General features: G+C 54.0%; 1 protein-coding gene and 1 long non-coding RNA gene across 8 annotated transcripts in view; one reads left to right on the forward strand and one right to left on the reverse strand.

The window, feature by feature from the left end:
* The window catches only part of RNF220 (ring finger protein 220), a 222,971-nt gene continuing 197,787 nt past the window's right edge, over positions 1-25,184 (reverse strand). For 3 of the 7 annotated variants that reach the window (XM_022575531.3, XM_089894284.1, XM_089894313.1), the window contains 11 exons: positions 24,130-24,231; positions 19,614-19,656; positions 15,809-15,930; positions 15,311-15,443; positions 6,976-7,072; positions 6,668-6,754; positions 6,472-6,527; positions 6,277-6,355; positions 2,003-2,111; positions 1,781-1,855; positions 1-1,027 (listed from right to left, as the gene is read on the reverse strand). In XM_022575531.3, the coding sequence (XP_022431239.1) occupies positions 956-1,027; positions 1,781-1,855; positions 2,003-2,111; positions 6,277-6,355; positions 6,472-6,527; positions 6,668-6,754; positions 6,976-7,072; positions 15,311-15,443; positions 15,809-15,930; positions 19,614-19,656; positions 24,130-24,231 (975 nt within the window). In that variant the 3' untranslated portion in view covers positions 1-955. Of the gene's footprint in view, positions 1,028-1,780; positions 1,856-2,002; positions 2,112-6,276; positions 6,356-6,471; positions 6,528-6,667; positions 6,853-6,949; positions 7,073-15,310; positions 15,444-15,808; positions 15,931-19,613; positions 19,657-19,788; positions 19,983-24,129; positions 24,232-25,184 lie in introns of those variants that run through there. The other 4 variants (XM_022575532.3, XM_089894316.1, XM_089894301.1 and 1 more) reach the window with 4 other exon arrangements.
* LOC111175727 (uncharacterized) overlaps positions 15,892-25,184 on the forward strand; it is a 31,744-nt gene continuing 22,451 nt past the window's right edge. The window contains exons 1-3 of the long non-coding RNA XR_016387455.1: positions 15,892-20,578; positions 23,883-23,933; positions 24,976-25,163. This is a non-coding gene — a long non-coding RNA (uncharacterized LOC111175727). The remainder of the gene's footprint in view (positions 20,579-23,882; positions 23,934-24,975; positions 25,164-25,184) is intronic.

The following is a 25,184-nucleotide window of genomic DNA, read 5'->3' on the forward strand; positions in this document are numbered from 1 at the left end:
GCTGTTTACACTGGTTTAATCCATGTCAAGTGTAGTTTACAAGGGAGAGGACAAGTACCTCTGTATAGAATATACAGACACAGCATCACACCATGGGGCCCACAAGAAGGGCAGGGGAGACAAACACTCTTCCCTGGGAACAGCAGTCTAATCCCAGGAAAGGTTCTCTGCAGAAGGCTGGGTAGCCAGAAGCACCCTCATCCAGCCCCAGTCTCAGCCCCTGCTTCAGCTCGGTTCCCATTTCCTGTGCCTCCCCCCTCCCCCAACTCCTTATGAGGAGCCCCAGGAGCTAAGACTAAGGAGAGGATCATGTCCCTTGGGGCACGTGCCCCACATCTGGGAGAAGAAATATACACCACTGAACACCGAGCACATGGGAGAGGGAAGAGAACCACGGGAGAGGGAGTGGGGAGGGAGAGGCAGGCACCCCAAGAGGTGGATGGGCCGAGCCCCCAGCCAGCCCTGAACGAGGCACTGCTTCTAGGTGTTCTTAACAAAAGAAGAAAATCATACAACCAAAGGGCAGGGGACGGGATAGAGGGTGAGGAGTTGTCCCATTTATACACAACATTGTAAACATACACGGTCTATATTACATGTGCTTCAGTCTGGTGTTTGCATGTCTGTCTGTCCATCTGTCAGTCGGCGGGGGCGGGGGGGGGGTGCTGGATCTCAGGAGCCTTGCCTGGCTACTCCCCCTACCCCCACCTCCCTGCCCCACCCTGGGAACGGAACCTGGAACAGGTAGGGTCCCCAATCTTGGTGGGAGCCAGCAGGCAGGGCCTGGGCCTCAGCCTCCACTCTGGCTCGAGTCCTGTGTGTGTGCATGTGTGTGTGCATTTGTGTGTGCATGTATGTACACGGGGAACCTGTGTGTAAGTATGTACAAGGGGGGGTCACGTCACAGGCGGGGCAGGTGGGGCGCTCGAGGCAAGGCCTGCCTGGGGTGGCTAGCTCACAAGTAGATTCTCCGCAGGTCTCCGGGCGCTGTGATGGTGTTGCACTGAGGGCAGAGCTTCTTGGCACCCTGCAGGGAGAACAGGGAGGGCTCTGGTTATACCCTGTGCCGCACATTTGCTCGTGTGAGCCCCTGGGCCTGCAGCTGCATCTCCCCGAACCAGCTGTGTGCTGGGACCTCGGATCGGTCCTGCCCGCCTGCGCTGGGGAGGCATAGGCGGCTTCTGTGAGCAGGCAGGCACGTTCCTGTGTTGGGGAGACGCCAGGATCAAACCGGCTGGCCAGGCCCGCAGCGGGAGCCCCAGTAATGAGAACAAGGCTGGGTCCAGCTGTGGCTGCCGCGGCCCTAACGAGATTACACGCGGCCTTTGATCAGGACACAGAGCCCACGTCCGGGCCTTTTATTGCTGTCTCCGGGCGACATTTTAATGGCTGCTCCCGAGCGAAGAACAGGGGCAGGAGCAGAAGGAGCTTAGTAATGGGAGGGGGAGGGGCTGAGGCCCTGGTCCTGCTTACCCACACCCAGCCTCCTCCTGACCCGGGATCTCACTGCTATGCGTCATACGTGGGCCTGCTGGGGTGGGGGGATGGGGGAAGGGAGCAGGCAAGAGAACCCACCGGTGGGGAGAATTTAATAAACCTGGGGTCGGGGAGGAGAGAGGGTAGTGAGCTTGGGGGTGAACATCCTGGCTTCGGGCTGTGGTCTATGCTTCTGCTCCCCTGCTCCTCGCTCCTCCTCCCCCGAAGCAGGCTCAAGCACGAGCATGGACATCTGGGCAGTACCCCAAATGGCCACCCACTCCCGACCCCCATGCCACTTCACCAGGGTCCGCAGCCAGCACTCTTCACAGTGCACATGCCAACACTGGATGGACGTTAGGGGCATCGAGTATGAGTCCTAGGGAGAAAATGGGCAGAGAAGGGAGGGGTCACTCTGAGACTGTCCCACCCTCTGAAGGGCCCAGATCACAGGGCAGAGACCCTCTCCAACCCCCAGGGAGCACTGAGGCCTCAGCAAGGGCGCCCGAGGTTCCCTTCCTCTCACCATGCAGATGAGGCATTTGTAACGGTCCCCACGGGATAGCTGCCGCTCCAGTTCCCTGACCCGAGCCTTCAGGGCCTCAAACGTGGTCACAGCTGAATCTTCGGTGATTCTGCAAAGAGGATGGCATACCTGGGCAGGCAGCAGGCTGGCATCCCTAACCTGAACCTCCAGCCTACAACTCCCCTGAATTCCAGAATCGCATATATAGCTGTCTGCTAGACGCCCCACCCATGTCCTCGATCCGCAAACTCCACATTCCAGAACTGCACTCCTCACCCTCTCCTTGCTCCTCTACCTCCGTCCTGGTGAATTTCTAAACCAGACACCTGGGAACCATTCTCAAACCACTTCTTCCCAGTCACTCCTCACATGCAAAATCTGTCATCTAGCTCCTAGTATCTCTGGCATCTCCACTTCTTTCCATAGCTACCACCCCTAGTCCAGGTGCTCATGATTTCCTCTGTGGATTGTGCCATCAACCTGAATGGCCTCTCAGACCCCAGTCCCCTCATTCCATTCTGTTCTCCTAGCACCTAGAATTCTGAAAACCTGACCACTTCTACTTCTAACATTTTAGTGTCTACCTCAGAATAAAGCTCCACCAAACTCTCCACAAGCTTACAAGGGCCTCCTTGGGCCGGTCCCCGCCAGCCGCATCCCTCAAGTGCCCTGCCATGTACTTTATGCTCCATCCATGCCAAACTCCTGAGTTTCCCCACACACCCCACCATTTTTCACTCTACTGGCCTCTCAGCACTTTCTGCTTCTTCTGGATCACCCCAACCTCCTAACTCACTAGTCCCATCTCATCATTCAGGCCTAGTTCCCACCTCCTCCCAGAAGCCTTTTCCAAGCCCCCAGCCAGTACCCCAATGGTGGCTGCCCCTTCTGTGCTCTTCCAGCCCCTGTACTGGACTTCACCACAGCAGTGTAACCACAAATGTCTGTCACTGCTAGACTCACTTCCCTGAAGGCAAGCTGCTCACTATACCACTACACTCTGAACATTAGCCCCACACTAGGCACGTGAGTATGAATGAACATCCGCTGAAGAAACAGCTGGTCTAACCCCCAGGGAGAGTGAAAAATGCGGGGACTGATGAGGCCCCTGGCTACAGTCCTAGCCTACCTCAAGGGCTCCTGCTTGCTTCTTCCTAGACATGTCAGATGTCCTGTTGGTCCTCACCCGTAGTCCAAGCCCTGCACAAGGTCCCTACAACTTCCTGAAGACTCTCTGAGCTGCAATACTGAACAGGGAATAGCTAGGACTATTCTAAAGAGTGATCCCTCCCACCTCTCCTAAAACAAGTCAACAGAACCTGGAGAGGCTCAGAGGACAAAGAATGCTTCCTGGAGGAGTAGAAAAGATGGCACTGGAGACAGGCTTTAGGGAATAATAAGGACAATAATACAAATAAAAGAGCTAAAATTTATTAAGCACTTACTAAATGCCAGGGATTGTACTGAGGGATTAAAAGTAATTATCTTATTTACACCTCACAAAAACCCCATGATGAGATCCTAATACTCCTATTTTATATATGAAGAAACTAAGCACAGAAAAAGTAGCCTGTCCAAGGTTCACAGAGTGGGGAAGATGGGATTCAAACCCTGGCAGACTGATTCTGTGATCAACCAGTAACTGTGTAAGTAACCACTACCCTACACTGGCTACACCCAGGAGGAGACAGGCCTCCAGGCTGAGGGAACAGTGGGAACAAGGCCTAGAGGCCCTAGAGCCCCATCTGGCTGGAAGGCTCACTTCTGAGTAAGCAGAAGGTGCTACACTGGGAAAGGAGACTGTGTCCAAGAAGACCCCAGATGCCGCAATCAGAGAGGAAAGTTTATCTTACCGGCAATTTACAGGAAGTTGTTGAGAATGTTGGAAGAGGGCTGTAAAGGGTAAGAGCTGAGGTTTAAAGGGTGTATTCAATCAGCTGAGGTAGAATCACAAGGGTGGTGTGTGGGCAAGGACCATCTCCTAGGGTGGCCTGTCTTGCCAGCTTAGGGGAGAGAGTTGGCCCAGAAAGCCTGAAAGCTTACAGGTAGTCTGTCCCTGCTGGGTGTAAGTGGTAATGGGGGGGGGGGGCATGGGTAGGATGATGGGAAACATTTCATGGTCAGCAATGAACTCTGATCTCTGACCTTTCTCTTTTAGGGCACTAGCAGCAACACAGAATGTGACTTCCTGATGGCTGTGTCCCTATGTCAGGGATGCCCTAGATCCATCACTCCATGGGTCCATGATTCTTTCTGCCTTGCCTCTCTCCAGGGAAGCTGAGAAAGGCTCTGACTACAACTCCTCCTGGCACTGGCGGATTTCCTGGGAGCATCCATTCAACTTTCCAGCTCTGGAAAGCTTTTACCATCCCCTCCTTCCTCACAAGCACTTGCACGGCTGGCTCCTCCCCCAGGCACTTTGCCCAATGCTCTATGTGCCATCCCCACCTGGACTGTTGGTAAGTTCCTGACAAGGAGACAAGGATGGGTAGCTGTGTTCCCTTCCTCTCCAAGGACCAGGCTGATCCTATGAGGTTATTTCAAAGATTGGGAAACCAAGGCCTGGAGCTGGGGGCAGCCTACCCGAGTAGAAAACTGTCAAACCCCAAACCAGAGAATGAGTTAGAGCTGGGAAGGAAAAAAGGATGGGGTCAGGAGAGAATGAAGCCATTTCCCACTTCCATCTCCAAAGGCTCCAAGGCCACATCCAATTCCAGAGCCCACCCTATCTTGGATTTGCTCGGCACATAACTGGCCTCTATTCTTTGCTCTGGTGAACTACCCAGTCCTCCAGGCCCCTGACCCAGGTAGGTTGTGAGCTATTCCTGAGCCCCTCTAGGGTATGGGGTGGAGAATTTCTTGGAAGAAGCCATGTCTTCCTGCCTTTCTCCTCCCCTAGGTTGTGAAAAAGATCTAGGATGGGAACCCATAATGTGTACGGGGAAGAGAGACATCATGGGGACTGAAGGGCCCTAATCTTGGCAAATCCAGACCCAATGGAGATCTCTGCACATGACTGAGCCAGTCCCCAGCTCATCCCAGACAGCCCTGCCCACTGGTGCCTGTGCTCACACAGGTGGGACAGTCCCCAGCTCCCCCAGCCCTCAGCGGGTAGGACCTTCATGGATGGCCACTGGTTCTGGCCCCCACCTCCCCCTGGGCGCCATCCCTGATTAATGATCTTGTCTTTCTGATTTATGAGCAGCCCCTCCAGATGAGGGTGGGTGCCCCTTACGGCCCCGCCCGCCCCGCTCAGCTGGAGTAGGAGAGAATTATTAAATAAACATCCATACGTCACTCCTCCCCCCCACCTCAAGCTGGCTGCGCCGAACCCGTGCGGCCCGCTCTGGCGCTGACATGGAGCAGCTGCGGTGATTCATGGGCAGCTGGGCCCCACGCTGCGGCCCATACATCATGCCAGCAGCACTCACGGCCCTGGCCGAGATAAACTGATCAACCACAACGGGCTGGAATGAATTTATGACAACACAAAATGGAGGGAAACAAATGGGAGGTGACCCTGGGCCACCGACCCGGCCCTGCACCGGCCTGCAATCCACTCTCCTGGCAGAAGGCAAGATGGAACACTGGCCCTGGAATGAAGAGGTTGCCTTTTAACCCTGGGCAACCTAGCCTCGAGAGGAGGGAGGGGCGGGTGTGAGGAGTTAGGCAATGGCCAATGGCAGCAGCTCCAGGCAGCCAGAACTGGACAATGCCACCTCCTGGGGCCAGAACCAGCCTTGCCTGGGCTTCTGGAAAGGCAGTAAGGTGCCCTGCTGATTTCAAATCCTGGTGGCTCCTGAGGATCCAGGCCAGGGGTTGCCCAACCCTGGGAGAAGTGCTAACGGATACCCTTTTCCCCTGCCTGAGAACACCGGCCAAAAATTCCTACCAGAAGTGATGAGACCCAATACTCCTGCCTAAAACCCACTGCAAGCGCCACCGGGACAAGAAAAATGAAACCAATTTAGCTCCCGATTAAGAAACAGAAACTGGAGATGAATCAAGTGTGCTGGCTGGGCTGGGCAGCCATACATCACACTCCCTGGGCAGAGGCCTCTGCAGCGGGCGGGCAGGCAGGCAGGCTGACTGCTCCTCCCTCCACCAAGGCTCCCAGGGCCCGGGCCCAGAGATCAATTCACAGAGGCATGCTCAGCACCAGCTGGGCCCCACCGCTGGCTGTGTGCCCAGGGCAGCAGGCCTTCCTGGTAGCAAAGGGCCCCTCGCCCTCCAACTGAGCTGTGGTTCCCCGGGCCTCCCTCCTGGCCACTCACTTCTCGATGTCACTGTTCTTGCAGGTCTTCTGCATGGCCTCCTGCTTGCTGCTCTCACCGTTGCTGGTAGATGGCATCTCTGCTGGGACAGAGAGGCAACTCACACTCTGGCCAGACTGGGCAGCACAGGTGAGGGGTTGGGTTTAAGGCAGTCACTACCACCCCCCATCACTCCTGACCTGCGTCAGGACTTACCGTCACTGGCCCATTTAGAGAACTCAGGTGTGATGCGTGTGCTGGGAGGGCCACCACTAGAGGAAAGGAAGGAGGAAGAACGAAGTGGGCCCTGAAGGCAGGCAGGATAACCCTGAGGGCGGGTACTGGGTTGACACCCACCTCAGGGCTTCCCATCCCTCTAACCCACCCGGCCCAAGCCTGTGCCCACACTTGCTTTAGGACTGCGCCCCGGAGTGCCTCTCTCTCCTTGGCTTCACCAGGCTCCTCGCCTGTGCAGGGGATGACGTCGGCCTCCGTGTATCTGGCATGGTGGTCAAGGACAATGGATCCTAGTTTGTGGTGGGCCATGAGGGTTGAATCCTCAGGAGGGCTCCCCCGGCCCAAGCTGAGACACTGACCCTGGCGGGGGGGGGGGGGGGGGGAGGTGTGTGTGGATGAGTGACCGGAGGTGCTCGCTACTTTTCTTATTCCCTTTGGACTGTCCCACCAGCCCCACCTTGTCCCGCAGTGCCCCAAGGATACTGTGGTTTCCCATACTCCAGAGTGTCATCCCCATCCACATCCAAGTCAGCATCACTGTCCGGATTCTCTTTGCCGCTGCACATGACGAAGCCAGAGCCTGTGGGAAGCAGGATATGAGGAGGGCCTGGGGCCAGCAAGACGAGTCCAAGGGTACCCCTTCTGTTTCCCTAGGTACGGGTCAGGTTTTGGGCTAGGCAAGGCCAAACAGAAACGTGGGCTTGGGATATAGAGAGCCAAGAAACTTGGGTGCTCTTGACTCTGACATTTCAGGCCTTTTCACTCTGCATACCTCAGCCTTCTCTGCACTGCCTACTGCTCCAAGTGGTCTCTGCTTATAAACTAGCCCATTCACACACTAGGTCAGGTCCTCAGGAGACACCTAGTCTAGGCCTGCTGAACACCTGTCTTCCAGGTCTAAGAAGAGCAGGAAGAAGACAGAGACATTCAGGTCTACAAGGCCACCCCCACCCATGACCTGGGCATCCCGTGTCCCATGGTCCAGCCTGACAAGCCTACCAAAAGGGAGAGTAGGCTGGCAAAGGCCCGTCAGAGCCATACAGCGGGACCCCCAGCCAACGTCCTGGTTTTGGCCATCAGGTCCTTGCCAGCAAAAACACCAGGCAGCTGTTCAAATATTTGGTGTCTGAAGTGCCTGACATTAATTATTCATCCCAACCTCACTCAGCCCAGATTCCTGGACAAGTGCAGTTATAAAGGGATTAAGAAGGGATGGCCGAGGGAGAAAAAGCACGCACACCTGCTTCTCAAAGCAGTCCATGGAGGCAAGCAGGTGGGCGGAGGCAGGGCCAAGGGCCAGGCAGGTAGCTGACCTCACCGAGGAGCATCTGGCACAGCCACAGGCACTCTCGGCCAGTGGCGGCGGTGGTGATGTAAGGCGCTGAGCTGCTTAAGCTACTCCAGACCCGCTCACCTGCCATGTGGTCTGACTCCCAGGACCACCCTTCCTGGTGGCCCAGGGCCAGTGACCACAAAGCTACTTCTCCCTCCCTGCCCATGTCTTCTCCCAGTGGTCCCCGTCTCGGACCACATCTCATGAGCCAGTGGAACAGCCCTGCTGGGGACAAAAGGGGCTGAAAGCGATGGGATCTGGGTTGAGTGGAATCAGAGGTGTGAAGCAGCTCAGGGTTCTGCCCGATGATCTCAGAAATTTCTTGTTCATTCTTCCCACTTCCAGGGTCTTAACACGCTCATCAGGGCAACAGACACGTACCGGGTTGTCATGCCTCTCGCCTGTTCCTTCACCCTGTTACCTTAGAGCTCTGACCCTTCTTTTCCCTGCTCCAGCAGTGTCTGCAGCTCCCCTCTGCACACACGACCAAGTCCCAGCTCCTCAGTTAGACACGCTAAGCTCCGGATGCCCCCACTTCTCCACCTTCCCTCTTTCTCTCACTTCACTCCATAAGCTCCACATATACGGATAGACTACTTACTGCACCTCAAACGTCACCGTGTCCTGCTCATGCTCTCCCCTCCATCTGGAATGTTCTCCACCTTTCAAGCCCATCTCGAAAGCACTTTCTTCCTGATCCTTCTTCTCCCTCCTACACCTCTGGTCTCTGGTCTCACAAAGGTTCCACCCAACCCAGAGGGAAGCAGCACCAGGGAAAGAGAGAGGCCAGGCACTGCCCAGGCTCCACCCCTCCCTGCCAGTCCTCATCTGCCCTCCACAATGAGGCACCAACAAACTCGAGGCAGCAGGCAGGTCAGCAGCAGGGCCATTAAGCTGAGAAAACACCAAGTTACAGCTCTGTCTACTATTCACGGCCAAGTGTCCTGACAAGCAATTCCTGCCTTGTGGGTGAATGGCACCTCTATAAACCCTCTGACAGTTTGGGAGACAAACTCCGCCATCAATCACAATGTAGCCGTCAGGTTCACTTACAGCCTGCGCCTCCCGAGCTCTGCCAACCTCCCTCCCCCAAGTACACACAGCTCAGCAGTCAGCCTCACATCCTTGGCTTAGCCAGGGCCTGCCCGGCCCTGCCCAGTCCTGCCTTTTGGGTGGGCGAGAAGCAAAGCCGAGAATCCTGGCACCACTCCTCAGCCCAGTATGGCTCCCATGGCAAAGCTGAGAAAACTGGGCACCGCCAAACTGCTAGGAAAAGTCCTAGCTTCTCAACACATAAAGCAGCCCAGTGGCCGAAGTCCTTATCTCTGCAGTCTCATTGCCTACCAGGCCTGGACCAGGTCTTGTACTCCAGTGGAACATAGCTATTGTGGTTTCCCAAGTCCTGCGTGTTTTCTCATGCCCCCCTGCCTTTGTACTTCCTGTTATCTCTGCCTAGAAACATCTCCCTCTTGGTCTACAGAACAAATTCCTGCTCGCTCTGCGAGTCTGACTCTTCTCAATCATGCCTTCTATTCATAGTGCCTACACATGGTAGTTGCTCTATAAATACTTCCTGAATGAATTCACCTCAACATTCTCTCAACCTTTATCAAACTCACCCTCTGCCTGGCTTGACACTGAAGACAGTGTTTCCAGATCTGATTCCTACCCTCAAGGTGCTGAGTGTGGACGAGATGTCCCCAGACATTTCTACATAGGGGTCCTTTCTGTGGCGTCCATCCAGGCTCCTGTGCAACTCCAAAATCATATTTATTACCATGTATTGTCACTGTCCCTTACCAGAATGAAAGCCCAAGTCTGTGATCTCAGCGTCATCCAGCACAGAGCTGGCCAGGCCCACAGCGGGTGCCATACAACACACCCAAGCAGTAATGGCTTAATGCCAACAATGCTGTTCTATTAGGTCCTGGGAGCCCTGTGCCAGAAGGAAGGCCAAGGCCTGATTAGCCGGTGGCCTGGAGAAACCTCTCAGGCCACAACCCTCCCTCTCAGACCCCAGCTCTCAGGTAAGCCGCGACCTTCTGCTCCCTTGACCAGCCTGGCAGGATGGAGAGCACAACACATCTTGTTTGCCAAGGAAAAGGCCTGTCTCTGGTCTGAGCAGTTTCCTCTGACCCTGACCCCACGCCCCAGCAGAGACAGATGTTGGGAACCTCTCCCTACCCCCACAGGTGTTCAGAACAGGCTGCCGCCACCAATTTCACTCTTGTGCTGCCCCAGCCAGCTCCAACCTCCTTCCCAGCACATTAAACTTTATTTTCTTAATGAAATGTCACTTGCTGACTTCTGGCAGAATCATAATAAAAAGAAACAGCCATAAAGCCATTTTATGCAGACAGCTCCCCTGCCAGCTTGCGCCCCCCCACCCTGCTTTGAGAAGAAGGCTCCACAGTCATTTTATGTTCTCAGCTGCTGGAACATCCCAAGCCAGTACTCAGAGGCAAGATGGCACAGAGTACTCCTTTCCAAGCCTCTGGCTCCTGTTCTGTGTAGCTCCGGGGATAACAGGCAAGCTGCCACTCCTGATGCTACTATCCAGGGAAGGGACTCTGCCCCTGGGACCTGCAAGATGACCCAGAGTACCCTTTAGTCACCAGGGAGGCCGCCTTGCTGAGGCTCAGCCCCACTATATTGTGGCACAAAGGGCTGGGCTGCCGCCCACAGGCAGACTAAGCCTGAGAGTCAGTGATGCTCAGCAGTGGGGGCCTGGTCCTGGGAGGACGGGCGGTGCAAAAAACCTCTTCCCTCCAACTGGACACTAGCAATAGAAAGGGAGAGGGTTAAGTGCATATATAAGCCTAAATTTTATAAAAACGACCCCCCTCGCATAAACTCCTTTTTTCTTAGGTCAAAGAGAGAGAGAGAAAAAAATCAGCATTAATTTGATCAACTGATCAGATAATCGATTGAGAAACTGGAGATGCCCGCTTACTGGGGGCAGTAACGTCGTGGAACATGAAACCACAAAAACAGAGCCATCGATTTCCTCACCTGCTGCTCCCAACAAAACCAGAGCCCAGGGAGAAAGGAGTCCCGGGGCCTCTGGAGGCGTGTGCTCTCCAAAGGTGTGGTTTGGGGGTGGTGGTGCAGAGCAGCAGCTTCCGGAGAGTTTTACACTGGAATTAGTTACAGATGCAGTTACGGTGTCTTGTGTAAACGCCATCGATTGGGGAGCTGACAGTCTGGGGAGCTGCGATGCGGGACAATCAATCGGCCTGCAGTGTCACCTGCCACCTCGCTGAACAGTTGACAATGCAATTATCCAGTGTGGAGGCAGGGAGTTGGCGTGTGTCAAACGCACTTAGCCACTTTCCGGGCCTCCTCGATAACGTGTTTCACTGCCTCACGTCAGGAGAGACGCAGAGAGACAGACGCCGTTTAAAACCACTGATACTTACTCCTTCTGCCTGTACTCCCCCGGTCCCAGCTTAACAATTGTGTTCCAAAAGGCGATTAAATCCCGTCAGTCGCCACAGGGGACAAGAAGGTGCCCTGCTCCTTGCCACCTCTCCTCGCCCCTCCCAGCAGGCAACAGTCATAACTAAAGGTAGTAAGGAGGTAGAAGGCAGCAGCCCTAACGCTCTCCATTCCAACACTGCCTGCAGCAGTCGGCTGTTCCAACACCTGTCACTGACTGCACCTGGCAGCAGGGCTGTGCTGGGGGACATTTTTAGCATCTGGGGCTCCTATCTTTTGGAAACCAACACAGCAAAGGAGGCAGCAGCTACGGCCAGGCCAATTTCTCCAGGCCCCTGGGCTAAGAACACCTCTCAACCCCTTGACCCATAATCTGGAGCTCAAGTTTTATCAAGCAACAGCCAGTTAAAAGACCTGTGCCACAGCTGCCCTGCCTGTCCTCTCCATGGCATCTCATCCCAGGCCACATGGAACCAACTTAAATCTAAGGCAAGAACTCGAGAAAGATGCAGTTCCTAGGCCAGGATTGGGGCAGGGCAGAGGCCCTGGACAGTGGGTTCTGTTAGTATCATCCCTGTCCAACACCTGTTTGATTCAAAGGGGCTCAGTGCTGGATTCCAGGGATGCATTTTCCTCCAGGGCTCAAAGATGGAGCTGCAGCACCTTCCACTTCCTGTGCTGCCTCCTGGGAAATCCCTCCATCTCGCCACTCATGTGCCCACCACATCACTGTGACCTTATCTGAAGCCAACCATTCCATATTCTCTCTCCAGCTTGTCCATTCCAGATATGATGAGCTCCAGGCTCCCCCAATCCAGCTGGGTGAACTTTCACTGGCAACCAAAACAGGAGGGACCAAAGCTCCCACCACAAGTCTCTTCTCCGGGACCCAGGAGCTGGTGACAGGCAATGAGGAGAGCTGGGGCTCATTCATCACGTACCTCCGTTGACTATAGGCAGGAGCGGGTTTGTCCCCAAGGGCTGTATAATTAGGTTTCCGCTGTGGCCCGGCCTAGAGGTCCCTTGCTCTGCCCAGGGCTGGCATAGGGCACCAGAAGAGCGTCTTTCTTCCCTAACTGTTGAGCTCTTTTAGGGGAATGTTGGTGAAATACTAGGGTCCATGTGCTGCCCTTTATGCAATTATTAACTCTGGGTGGGGAGAAACAGCAGTAGCAGGTTAGCAAACCTAAGGTTCAGAGAGGACAATCGACAGCTTAGGCACGCAGCCCAGGGCATCTCCGAGAACTGAGAAGGCCAGAGCGTTTCCTAGTCACTGAAAGTTTCTTCCAAACTACTCTCTTGAAAACTTTATCTCTTCCTCCAGATTCTTAAAGATCCACTTCCAGCTGGACCTATCTCAGTGCTTACCTGTTCTGTCTGGTCCTTTGCTTTGTCCTAAAATACCAATTCCAAGTACTCCCAGGCCTAAGCAATCTGGGCCTCACCCTCAGTAACCACAGGCCCCATCTCCAAGGCCCATTCCCCTCAGCCAAGTGTCCCACCAAAACCTCTTGCTTGTTCACTGGTTCCACGGCAGAATACATTCGAGGAAACCGATCTGCTCCACCAGACCAGCTCCCAGTGGGCCTGGTGGGAAGCTTTGCTGAGGACGATGAAGGGGTCCTGGTCCGGAAGGAGGGATAGGGGGTGATCGGATACAGGAACTTATCTGCAATTCTTTCATATCCAACAAGAACAGCAATCTCTGTTCTGTCAGCATGCACAGCTTGGCTTAAATGGGCCTCACCACTCGCGTGCTCATCCTGCCTCTGCTCCCTCTCTCTGAAGTCGGCTGGGCAGCTTCTTCAGCCAGCGTTATCACTCCCTCTAACCGGTCTTGGCAGGCAATCTAATTCCTCCTGAAAAGGTCACCGCCATTTTAACTGCCTTTCCATCACATTAAGCACGCGCTGCCCGGCTTGCGGCCCAGCCCGCCCAGCGGGCGATCAATGCGCTACACTGACACCAGCCCGCCTGGCGGGGCCACACCCAACCCCCCAAGAGTTGGGGCCTATCGGTCCTGGCCAAGGAGGGTAGACTGACAGATGGCCAGCTCCTGCAGACAGGGTTTCGGGGGCAGAGGCGGTCAGGATCAGACAGGGCCTCCTTTGATAGCACCCCCCACCGAGGAGCCTCAGCCTCCTCCGCTCCACTGCGCCCTGCTCTCTGCCTCGTGGCCCCTGCTGATCTCGCTGTAAAACAGCCTTTCAAGTCTGCCTGTCTTTTGACTGCACTAAGCTGTTTAAGAGGCGGCAGCAGCTTCTATCAGGAAAGCCGGAGCAATTCTCTGCAGATAAAGGCACCTCCGGCCCCCGTTCCCTCTTCAAGTCTCACTCTCATTCTCGCTCTCCAAATCGCTCAAAGAAAAGCCCCCTTTGAACTCCTCTCAGGAATTCTTGAAAAGAACAACCTCACAGTGTAAACACTCAGGGAGAACTGACACCCCCCCATAGGGCCGAAGAGCCCCTCACACCCGCCCTGCAAGTGTGTCCCAGCGCCTGGGAAATACTTGGTTGTAGCAGCAGGCCCCATGCAGCTTCATCCCCCTAAGCCCTGTTTGGCGCCCAGAAGCCACCAGGTCCAGTTCTGTGCCAAGAAACCTGACTAAAAACTTGCCGCAGTAATGGAAGATATGAAAATCTGCAGCCACCCAACAGAGCGAACCCAGAGCAGCATCCTGGAACTGCCCCTGAACAGACACCTGTGTGTACAAGTCACTGGACCCTGGGCTTTGCTGCTCATCTTCCCTGGGCCTCAGACACTTGGAAACTCCAGGATAGGACCAGAGTGAAATGGCAAACGGACATCCTCCCAGCTCAGCGCTCAGGCTCGGGAAACGGTTTGGCCTGATTAACCTTCCTGATTTACACTTTGGCTTGTCCCCAAACACTCGGGCAATATGAGAGAAGCCCAGAAGCATAACGCCACACCTGGGCTCGTGGCCCCTTCATGTAGCCGGTCTGCCCTGGATGGCACTGTGGGGACCGATCCTCAGCACCAGCCCGAGAAGCACTGCCCCAGTGAGGCAGAGACCCTCCTCCCAGCTGCTGTGAGATTCCCCAGGGACCAGACACAGCAATACTCCCAAGGGTGTTGCCCAGAGAACTGGAGGCAGATGGGAAGCAGACTGGATCACTTCATGACCACAAGCTGCAGTGCCAGATGTGCCTGTGCACAGAAAGAGAGAAGAGCTGGAGGCTGACAGCTCCCCCTTTGCCCTGCCCAAGGCAGAAGGCTTTGACAAGAGGACACCGACCCTGGGCACCTACCAGTCTGCTATTTGACCTGGTGGGGGTGGGGGACTTCCACTGGGCCAAGCTATATCTCTCCAAGGAGCCAGGTAGGTAGTGGGGCTGGGCAGGGTCCTGCAGAGTCCTCTGCAGCAGTGGGGGAGAGTCCCAGGGAAGCAGGGAGCAGCTGGGCACAGGCCCCTCTTACTTCAGGGCAGAGGGTGCCCAGGGAGAAGAGATGGGATCAGAGCTAAAATTAGATTCACCAGTGAAGCTCATGGGAGGTCAAATTTTGCCATAACTCACTCTCTCCTCTGTAACTGATTTCCCTGACATGGGGCTGAGGAGGAGGGGCCGGCGGGGGGAGGAGTGGGGGGAGGGGGGCGGGGGGGGGAATCCAATGTGTTTGCCTGGAAGCCCTCGGGGCCCCCAGTGCTGGAGGTGTACAGCAGGTTGCTGGATTCTCATTTATCAGCCTTAAGAGGGATGGAGTGATAAATGCATAACCGTCCCTTTAATATTTTATGCAGGTGCTAACGTGGCTTGGCTGTCACCTTCAATGCATCACCCGAGGCTGAGAGACCCCCTCGTCACTCCTAGCCTGCAGCCTCACAGTTCCATTTCCCCACCCAAATACATCCATTTTAATATGCACATCACAGGCAGGCAGCACGGTCACAAAGGAGCCCCACCAGCAGCAGCTCGCACGTGGTGGAATGACCAGCCACCAGCCCTGGCCTCTTGGCTCCCAACAGATGGATACCCAGCAGAGGCCTGGCCACCCGAGTGCCACTGCCTATGTGTCAGCTGCTTGTACCTCGGAAACCACCTTCCAGGAGAGTGGTGGCCCGTATCCGCTTCTGCCCGCACCACTCATACTCCTCAAAGCGGTTGCTGTTCTCATGCTCGATGTCCACGGCATCATCCTCAGCCATGCAGGAGCCTTCCCTCTGTGAAGAGCAGAGCAGGATCATGCGGGTCCCAGGCCATCCCTACCTGCTCCCCAGGGCCTGCAAGGAAGGCACAGCCCTAGCCCCAAGCTGCAGTGTGCCCCACAGGCCCCCAGCTCTAGGGCTCCTTTGAAGTAAACCAATCTAGAGGTCAAAGACCTGGGCTTTTCCCCAATAGTTTTCCACTGGAGCCCCAGGGGAGGAGTGGGAGAGCGAAAGCAAAGGAAGAGAGCAAAGAACAGAGAGTAAGAAGCTGCTGAGACCACAGAGGGACCCCAACAGCCCACAGATCTGGAGGCAGTCAGCAGCCAGTGTCAGGGGAAGGAGGAGAGGGGAGGGGAGGGAGGTGGTGATGGCCCCTCTACCTTAGAAAGGCAATGCTCCACATGCCTACTCATCTCCTGCTCCGATCCTGCCAGGGGGCGGCTGCACAGGGGACATACCTGCCCTTCATCTTGCTTCCTCCGTTTCATTTTCCCAATCCGAGCTGCATGGAGAAACCGAAAACAAAGCATAGAACAGGCAGACGGTCACTGTAGTTCCCAAGGTCCCAGTGGAGCTGACACATCCTGACCTCCTGCCAGCCATTAGCCCTTTTGTTCAGTGCCTCATCTGGCCCTCATCATGCAGCACCTTCGGCTCCTTTGGGGACTGGACCTTGCCAAGAGCACCTGGGGAGGAGATTGGTGCTAGGCCAGTGAAGTGTCCACTCTTCGGCCACAGCTGGCTCAAGCTCAACCCTTACCTTCCTACCTGCAGTGCTCAATGAATCCAGTGAGCAAAGATGCTCTCCTTGGCACTTGCTATGTGTCTCCCCAGAAGGCCAAGACCACAGGCTCTTTTAGAGTCAAGAAGCATAACTTTAGAGAACATTTCTTGGCTAGAATCCAAGGTCCCTCCAGGGGCCTGATTTGGCCTGCTGTTAACTTATCAGTTAAAAACCCCTTTGTTCCTGGGCCAAGAGCCCTGAGGTACAGACCTTAGTGTCCTATGTAGAATTACCCCAGTGAAATTTCTCTCATGTCCACTGGTCCCATTTTACAGAAGAGGAGACTGAGGCCCAGTCATAAAGGTATAGAGGATCTGAGTCAGACAGCCCAGATACCTTGAGAGGGTAGCCCTTACTGTGCCTACCCAAACCTGTTCCATCATTTCTAATCAGTGCAGAGGGCTCCCTGCCATGCTGTCCCGCAGGGGGTTCAATTCCAAAGTGCATGCTGCAAGCCCACAGCACTGCTAATTAATGCCGAGAGATACAATCATTTCTCATTAGCTCACTAATCCCTCTCTGCAGCCCTCCTGTCACTGAAGCAGGAAGGGGTCAAAACAAGGGAGTCTGTTCCCTCTATCCACTCCTGTGATGCAACAGGAGTAGAGCTAGCCACTCTGAGACCAGACTGACTGGGGTGGGGGTAGGGGTGGAGCCAGCCAAGGAGGGAAGGGTTCCCCACTGCAAGGCCAGAAAGAACTTCCTGTGGATACTGACCCTGGTGGAAAGCTCATCAATGCAGTTTAGGGAGCGAGACACAGGTGAAAGGTGATGCAGGTGAGAGTCGGTAAGTTACAGTTTAGAGCTTCAATTATGTGTAAGGTTCAGAGCCAAATACCTTATACAAGGTAGCTCATTTTATTCTATATCCAGAAACTAGGTTGTATTATCCATTTTAACAGAAAAAGATAGTCAAGGCAGTTGTCCAGGTAGCTAAAAAGTGGCAAAGGCAGCATAGGAAACCAGGCCTGACTCCACAGCTTAGAAGGCTCTCCTGTCCCAAGAGTGCCCCCAACTGATCAGCATCAACAAAGATTGATCTTGTGAGTGTGCTAGGTCAGCAAGAATATGCACTTGGGGATCCTGCCTGTTGAGGGTCTGAGGCAGGACTCCAACCCTAAAACAGAGTAGCCCTAGAAAGAGCCCAATCAGCAAGAAAGCCACCATCCCACCAGGACTGAGCATGGAGTTTGAGAAACCGTGGTCTGCAGCCTGGCCCATCTCAATTTCCTGTGCTCTCACTATAGGAGACGTGACTATGTTCTGGTGCCCCGCTTCATTTTGTGGACAAAGATCTAGACTCCTTCACCTTGACTCCCCTAACCCTTGGACTCTCAGGCTTGGGCCATCTTGACACTCTAGAGCAGGGGTCCCCAACCCCCAGGCCACGGACCAGTACCAGTCCATGGCCTGTTAGGAACCGGGCCACACAGCAGGAGGTGAGCGAGGGAGGCTTCATGTGTATTTACAGCCGCTGCCCATTGGTCGAATTATGGCTTGAGCTCCACCTCCTGTCAGATCAGCGGCAGTACTATATTCTCACAGAAGTGCGAACCCTACTGTGAACTGCACACGCGAGGGATCTAGGTTGCGCGCTCCTTATGAGAATCTGATGTCTGAGGATCTGAGGTGGAGCCGAGGTGGTCCCATCACTCCCAAATGGGTCCATCTAGTTGCAGGAAAACAAGCTCAGAGCTCCCACTGATTCTGCATTATGCTAAGTTGTGTAATTACTTCATTATATGTTACAAAGTAATAGTAATAGAAATAAAGGGCACAATAAATGTAATGAGCTTGAATCATCCTGAAACCATCCTTTCCCCCCCCCACCGTCCCAGTCTGTGGAAAAATTGTCTTACACAAAACCAGTCCCTGGTGCCAAAAAGGTTGGGGACCACTGCTCTAGAGCCAGGGCTAGGATGGAGAAGGGATGCTAGATATCAGAAAGGCATTGAGCAAGGTACCCTGAGACTTCTAGAAGCCTGTATGGAGCAGTGTGCCAGTACAAAGGTTCCTCCCCTACCCGGCCTAAAGCTCAAGGGAGTGCCTCTCTGGTAAGAAGGAGACTATGACAGGCACTGATAATTGAATAAAGGAATGAATCTCATAGGATTGCCAAGGAAGGCATGATACTGGATGCTCTCCTTGCCCAGGCCACCCATGCCAGAAAATTCCTTGTAGTCCCAGGAAAGTCCCTGATGGATTGGGCATCACCTGGAAATTCTCAGATAAGCAATTGAGGTTTGATTATTCTACTGCCATTCATCTTCTAAGTCCTGAACTAAGCTTACTAAAACATGATAGGGAAAGTTTGCTCCCTACCTAGAGGCTTCCACTGAGTAGGACAAGTCAAAGTATTGCCAAGGAGGTAGCATGGCATGGTCCAAGAAGCACAGGCTCTGGAGATAAACAAACCAGTTCAAACCATGGTGCAGTTACATCCCAGCTGTGTGGTTTTAAACAAATCACCTTCACCTCTCCCAGCCTCAGTTTCCTCATCTACAAAATGTGTGTTAACACTTCCTCTCAGTTATGATAAAGGTGCTTAACATGGTGCCGGCCCATGATAAATGCTCTCCTTTTCCCAGTCTGGGGCTCAGCCTCCCAGCAGAAACCAAGTGGCAGGAACTGGGGATCTTGAACGTCCATGGCCTCACTCACTAGTTGGCCTAGAGACCCCCAAGCCCCTTAGAGACAACCCCCATATATACCACACCCTAGCCAGCACAAAAAACTAGATCATTCAATTGTGTTCAGCAAATAGGAATGTTCCAGAGGCTTAAATCCAAAAGGGGCACGGGGCGGGGGGGGCGGGATGGTGGCCTGCCAGGTAGTACATACACGGAGTGCTTTCAGAGAAGGCCTCTAAGAGCTGTCGAGCCCACGCTGATCACCTTTGTGAAATGTGGGCCGACTGATAACTCAAAAAGCCCTGGGATGAGTTAGTTCCTGTTGCCGTGGGAACTCCAGATCTCACTGCATTGTCAAGTCTCAGCAGAGAGGCTGTATTCACACTACTGGGCACTGATTAAAAACTGAAAGAAAAACATTCTCAGCGCCCTGCCGGCTTGTACAGTGAGGTCCCAGCAGTTTGCAAATTCAAAACTGAGCTCCCGCGTGGAATTGTGTGGCTTGTTTCTCATTCTCTGGCACTTACTGACCCCCAGGGTTCTTCAAGGCCTAGAGAGGCTCACGCAAGAGCTGGGGACCATAACCTCCACTAGACAGATGGAGAAACTGAGGGCAGCCGCCTTGGTCAGCATATACTCAGGAGCTGTGACTGTGAAGAAGCCGCCAGTGGGCCCTGATGTCGAAGAGACCCAGAAAAGTCAAGAACTGCAGGCAGTGAGGGAGGGAGGAGGCCGGGGGTGGGGCGGAGGGAGGGGCCGCGCAAGACTCACCATTCAGTCGGGTCTGCCGGTTGGCTCGCACTCGCAAGAAGGTCTGGGAAAAGATCCCGAGCAAATGCAAAAAAGAGAGGAGAGCGTCAGCGCGGCCTGGAGTCCCGACCCCTGCCCCAGCCCCAGCCCCCGGTCCACACCTGCCCCGCCCCAAACAGCCCGTAAACAAACCTACTTCCTCCCTCCCGCCGGCCCCCCTGCTCCGCCGGCCGCTCCGGGCCTTCGGCATAGCCGCCGGAGGCTGCTCTAGCGGGACCCCGTGGCCGCCGCGCAGTGCCGCCCCAGCCCCGGCCTCCGGCGCTCCGGGCCCCGCGGCCGCCCGGCCGGCGAGGGCGGCGATGCGGGCGGATTCCCCCCGGCTGCCCGGCGGCGGCGGCACCTCAGCTCCCAACGGCGGCGGCGGCCATGTTGGCCTTGATCACGTGACTCGGCGCCGTCGCGCGCCGGGGGTGAAAGTTCAAGAAGTGGTGGGGGCTGCCGGGCCGGGACCAGGAAACAGCGGCTCGCACTCCGGCAGCAACAGGCTGAGGCCGCCCTGGGGTCCCTCCCACCGGCCGCAAAGCCAACCCGCCCGGGTTTTAGTGGCTGCGAGGTCCTCCCACCCTACTCCACGGCGCCTCCCAGCGCGGGGCTCCTTCCGTCCCGGAACCCCGCCTGGCTCCCGCCTCCCGCGCGGCTACCCCTTTGCTGGGGGGATGGCGTAGCACTTCCTGATCGCAGTGGCCCTTCTCACCGCGAGTCCCAACTGTCTCTTCCCCAGTCCCCAGCCTTTCATCAATCCCGATATTAGAGGATTCCCGTTTCACCTGTCTTCTGGACAACCTTTGGAGCTGCCACTGGCAACGCACAGCCACGCGGCCAAAGTGGAACCCAGCATCCCTCAAACAAGTGCCTTCTCCCAGGATTCTCAGTTTCTAACGGGATACCACCATCCACTCTGGTGTGCCCACACCAGATAGTTGAGAGTGAGTCATCCTTGACCCCACCCTCCTTCAGTTCCTCACACTCAAGCCTTCTTTCATCTCAGAGTCTACCTCTTAAGGTCTCCTACATCTTTTTATCTCCCCTTCTGTGTATCTCCTTCTCGCCCTTCCAGGCCTAACCGAAAAATATCATTTCCTCTCTACTTCCATCTCTACTCTCAGTATGGCTTGTACAAATGGTTGTCGGTGGGCTGACCACTCCAGGGATGGGGCTATGTGTGAGTCCTGGGTGAAGCCAGAGCCCGGCACAGCGCTGGGCACAGGCCAGCCATCCCTGCGTGTTTCTTCAGTGACTATACCTATCTTGGATGTCCTTGCTCTAGTTCATAATCTTAGGAGCTCTCTAAATTTGCAGCTGTCTCCCATCTGGCCTTCTCATCTCCAGCTTTTCTCCCTGTAACCCATCTTCCATCGTACATGCAGTGTGATCTTTGTATCATGCAAAATTGACCCTCTTTCTTCTCCCCTTTAAATCCTTTAGTGGTTCTCCACTGAGATCTGCACCGTGGCATACAGGTCGTCTCTGACGTGCTCTGCCTATTTCTCCAGACTCTTCTTCTGCCACTCCTGCTCTCTCCTTTTCCCCTCCTGACACTACCTGTAGCTCTTTGAGCACCCCATACTCTGGACTTTGGGCTATATTATTCTCCATGCACCCATATTCCCTGCTTGGATAACTGTTTGTTGTTCATCCTACAGGACTCTGGGATGACTTCGCTTTTCCCTCAGTGTTGGGTTAGTTGTTTCCTCTGAGTTTTCACAGTCCCTTGGCTTTCCTTTGAACTTGGATATTTTGACTGTTTACAGACCTGTCCCTTCTACTTGGGAGGTCATCTCTATCCAGTAATGGTCTAGCATGCAGGAGAAATCCGTGGGGTGGAGAGGAGGATATTTATGAGGGAAGCCGCTAAGCCCAGTGCAGGGCTGAGAAACAATCTAGGATTCAAGGCCAGACAAACTCAAGTTCAAATCCTGACTTGGTTACTTATAATATATGTGCTTTTAGAAAAGTCACTTCTTCTCTCTAGGCCTGTTTCCTTAGCTATAAATTGGGGGCAATGAATCCTAGCTTGCACAGTTGCTATGAGGGTAAAGTGAGGTAATGGTTAAAGGGTTAGGTAACCCAGCAGGGGCTAAGGAAATGGGAATCCAAACCAGAAACCAGTACCTCCTGATTTCAGGGCCAAGTTTGATGATTTTTTTAAAAACAGTCCAACATAATTGAGCAACTACTACATGCCAGGTGTTGTGTAAAGATCAGGGGATTCCAGCTTCACTTTCTACCAGTTCCCCTTGTGTTTTACATTCTAACAAAACTGAACTTCTAGTGGGTCCCCAAATACATCATTCTGTGTTACACCTCTCTGCCTTTTGCACATACATAGTGTTGCCTTGATCTGGAATATCTTTTCTTCCTGGTCCACCAAAGTGAACTCCTACTCATCCTGTTCAGTCATTACCTCCTCTGTGAATCTTACCCTGATTTTCTCTTTCATAGCACTTAAAACACTGGGCTGTAATTATCTATTTGCACATCTAACCCCGTGAGGGCAGGGAGCCTGGGCTGAGCATGAGTGAGTACTAGATAAGTGTTTGAGTAAAGGAAGGAGTAAAGAAGGGGCCTTGGTGAGCCCGTCAGTCTAGTGCAAGAGTCAGGCTCATCATGATAGATTAAGTATGTTCATAATTCTTGGCAGCTCCTCCTATCAAAGAGCTGCATTTCCTCATCCCTTGATTGTGTTAGCTTTGTGAGTTCCAGAGCCTAGGCCTCAAGAGGCCTTTCAGCTTTGGCCTTCGCCCTCTTGGCATGACACTGCCCTGAGACTGCCAAGTAAGGAAGCCAGTCTAACCTCCTGGAGGATGATAGGCCATATGGAAGAAAACCAAGGTCCCTAATCTCCCAGACATGTGGTGAGGCCATTTTGGACTTTCTAGGCCAGCTAGTCCTCTAGCTGAATGAGCTTAATGAAAGAGGAAAGGCCTACTCAGCCGACAGAATCATGAGAAATCATGAGAGATTATAAGTTGTATTAAGCCACTAAGTTTTGGGATGGATTGTTATATACTAGAAGATAATGGAAACATACTTAAATGGGTGTTGATATAAGATGATCAGGGCAATAACATGGGCATGAAGGGGTCATGAGAAGAGAAAGCTAATCCAGAAAGGCTTCCCGGAGCAGAGGGAAGTTGGGCAGGTTGTTGAGGGATAAATAGAAATTTGATGGGGTGGGGTAAAATAACCCGGTTAAAAGCAGCATGTGTAAAAGCAGAGAGGCAAGAAAGGAGTGGCACAGCCAACGAGTGGTTAGCATTAATCTGGTGAGCACAGCACACAGGATTCACGGAAGGCAGTATTAGGAATGGAAGCTGGAAAGGTTGACTCTAAATCACAGAGGCCTTGGTGCCATGCCTTTGCACACCTAGCGTATGCCTAGCATGCCATGCCTATGCCTGATGGTTACTCTTCCCCTAGTTCAACAAATAGTGGAGCTGAATGCTGTGGCTGAAAGAGACAGGATCCGCCTCTGAAGGCAGGGCTCTGTCTCCCTTTGGGATAGAATTCTCTGGGATGGAGCCTTGTCTCCCTATCCCAGAATCCCCTAGAGTTGGGTCATTTCTCCATCTTGAATCAGGATTGTTTGGGTGAGGACTGACTGCCTTTCTCAAACCAGCGCTCACAAGAGCAGGGATCCCTCCCCAGGGCTGGCACTTTGGGCTCTGCAGTTTGAGTCCCAGACAGAGGCATCCAGCAGAGGAGGTGCTAGTTGAAGCTGGTGTACAGCCCACACTCCGTATTCCACTCACCAAACTCTGCACCCTGACGCCAGGCTGTGTCAGCTAGGAGGAAAAAGTGCCCAGAGAGAAGACCTCGAATTCCAAGAAAGGCTTCCTGTGTACCAGCAGTGGCCCTGGTTCTCTACCCCAGATGACAGGTCCCTGCTGCCTTGTCTCTTTGCATTAGTCAGGGCTGTGTTTCCCTGTTCACATAAGGGCTCCCTGAGAAGCCGTGCTGCCATTTAGATAGCATGTTCCCTGGAGCAAGCCCTGTTTTCTGCCCTCTGACTGGGGCTCCTGAAGGCAGGGCTCTGTCTTCTCCTTCCTACCACAAATAAGGTCTGTATAAACTGGGATATTACCCTTAGGTCCCCCTCCTGCTCTGATGTTTTAGGATTGTGTAGTTATGCCCAAGGCACTCACAGGCAATCTCTCTCTCTCTCTCCCTCTCTCTCTCTCTCTCTCTCTTTCTCTCTCTCTCTCTCTCTCTCTCTCAACGGAACCCTAGAGGAGACCTCCAGATGGCTGGGATGCTTCCGAAGAGCCCACCTGAGCCCAGGTGACCTTGGCATCTCTCCCTAAAATCCATCTATTTATGGCACATTCCCTGACATCTGTGCCTTTCGGTTCAGTTAGAAGCACTAGACACAGAGGGAACCAAACACAGTTCAGGCCTTTCCCCTTGTATCCTGAGGATGGGAGGAGTTAGCCCCAGGCCTGCCCTATAAGGCAGGGCCCATCCCACCCCTCCTCACCTGGTATCTGTCTGAGTGGTGCAGGTCGTCAGTGGCAGACGAGTGTGGTGATGCTGTCGGAGACTCTCCTTCCCTCTTGATGGAAGCAGACAACAAGAGGGACTGGAAGAAGAAAAAGGACACGTGGCCTCAGGCTGAATGAGACCTACAGTCAGTTCCCTAGAGTGTCCGGACCTATGGAGCTTTTGGGATAGAGGCAGAGAAAAGGAGGGCAGAGGGGTAGAGACCGCTTGAGATTCTGAAGGCATGTGGTCAGGCCCCCCAGAGTCTGGTTGTGGGAAAGGATAGCTTGATCCTAGGGATGGGTGGAGACCCCTGGAGAGGGTCCAACCTCTTCCACCCCAGCGAATCTCTGTCCCAGTGGGGCAGGCCTCCCAGTGGGCTGAGACTATATATAGGCTTTGTTCTCCCATAGTGAGCAGAGACTCTGGGACCCCTCTGAAGGGTTGGGGGTAAAGCCACATCCCTGCTGCCCTGCCTGCCCCTAATACAGGCTGGTGGCAGCCCCGCTATGGAGACAGTAAATTAAATAGTGTGTAAGAGTTTCCTTCGTGCAGCTAGGGATGTACACTGGCTCCATTTATCCCTGTGCTGTGGCGATGACCCCAGCAAAAATCCCAGCAAAATTAATCCCCCCATGTCAATCCTGCATGGGCTCTTCTACATATGCCCGCAGTTTAGATTAATAAACTGTCTGCTTTAAATTGTACACGAGCACCACAATTCTAAATACCACATGGCACGTTCAGCCTGCTCTTGCTGCCTCTTGCCAAGGCCTGTTCAACTGCAAACTGGGGCCTGGAGGCCTGAAAGCAATCCATACTTCCTACCCCCCACCTTTTCCAGCCTGCACAGCCCAGAGCCGGAAGCATACAATTCCCTAGGAGGCCTCCCCAGCTTAGAAAACCATGCCAAATCGCCACTGACAGCCCAAAGAAAGCAATTTGGGAAAGATGGAGCAGCCATTTATCCTTCATCTCCGACTGAGCCTTAGGATGTGACCTGCATGCGGTGGCCACGCTGCACATCCTCAGGCAAGGGCCCTGGGAAGTGGG

The sequence above is a fragment of the Delphinapterus leucas genome, chromosome 1, assembly GCF_059928025.1.
Source record: "Delphinapterus leucas isolate spDelLeu-1000000601 "Yukka" chromosome 1, BTC_Dleu_Yukka2, whole genome shotgun sequence".
Lineage (NCBI taxonomy): Eukaryota > Metazoa > Chordata > Mammalia > Artiodactyla > Monodontidae > Delphinapterus > Delphinapterus leucas.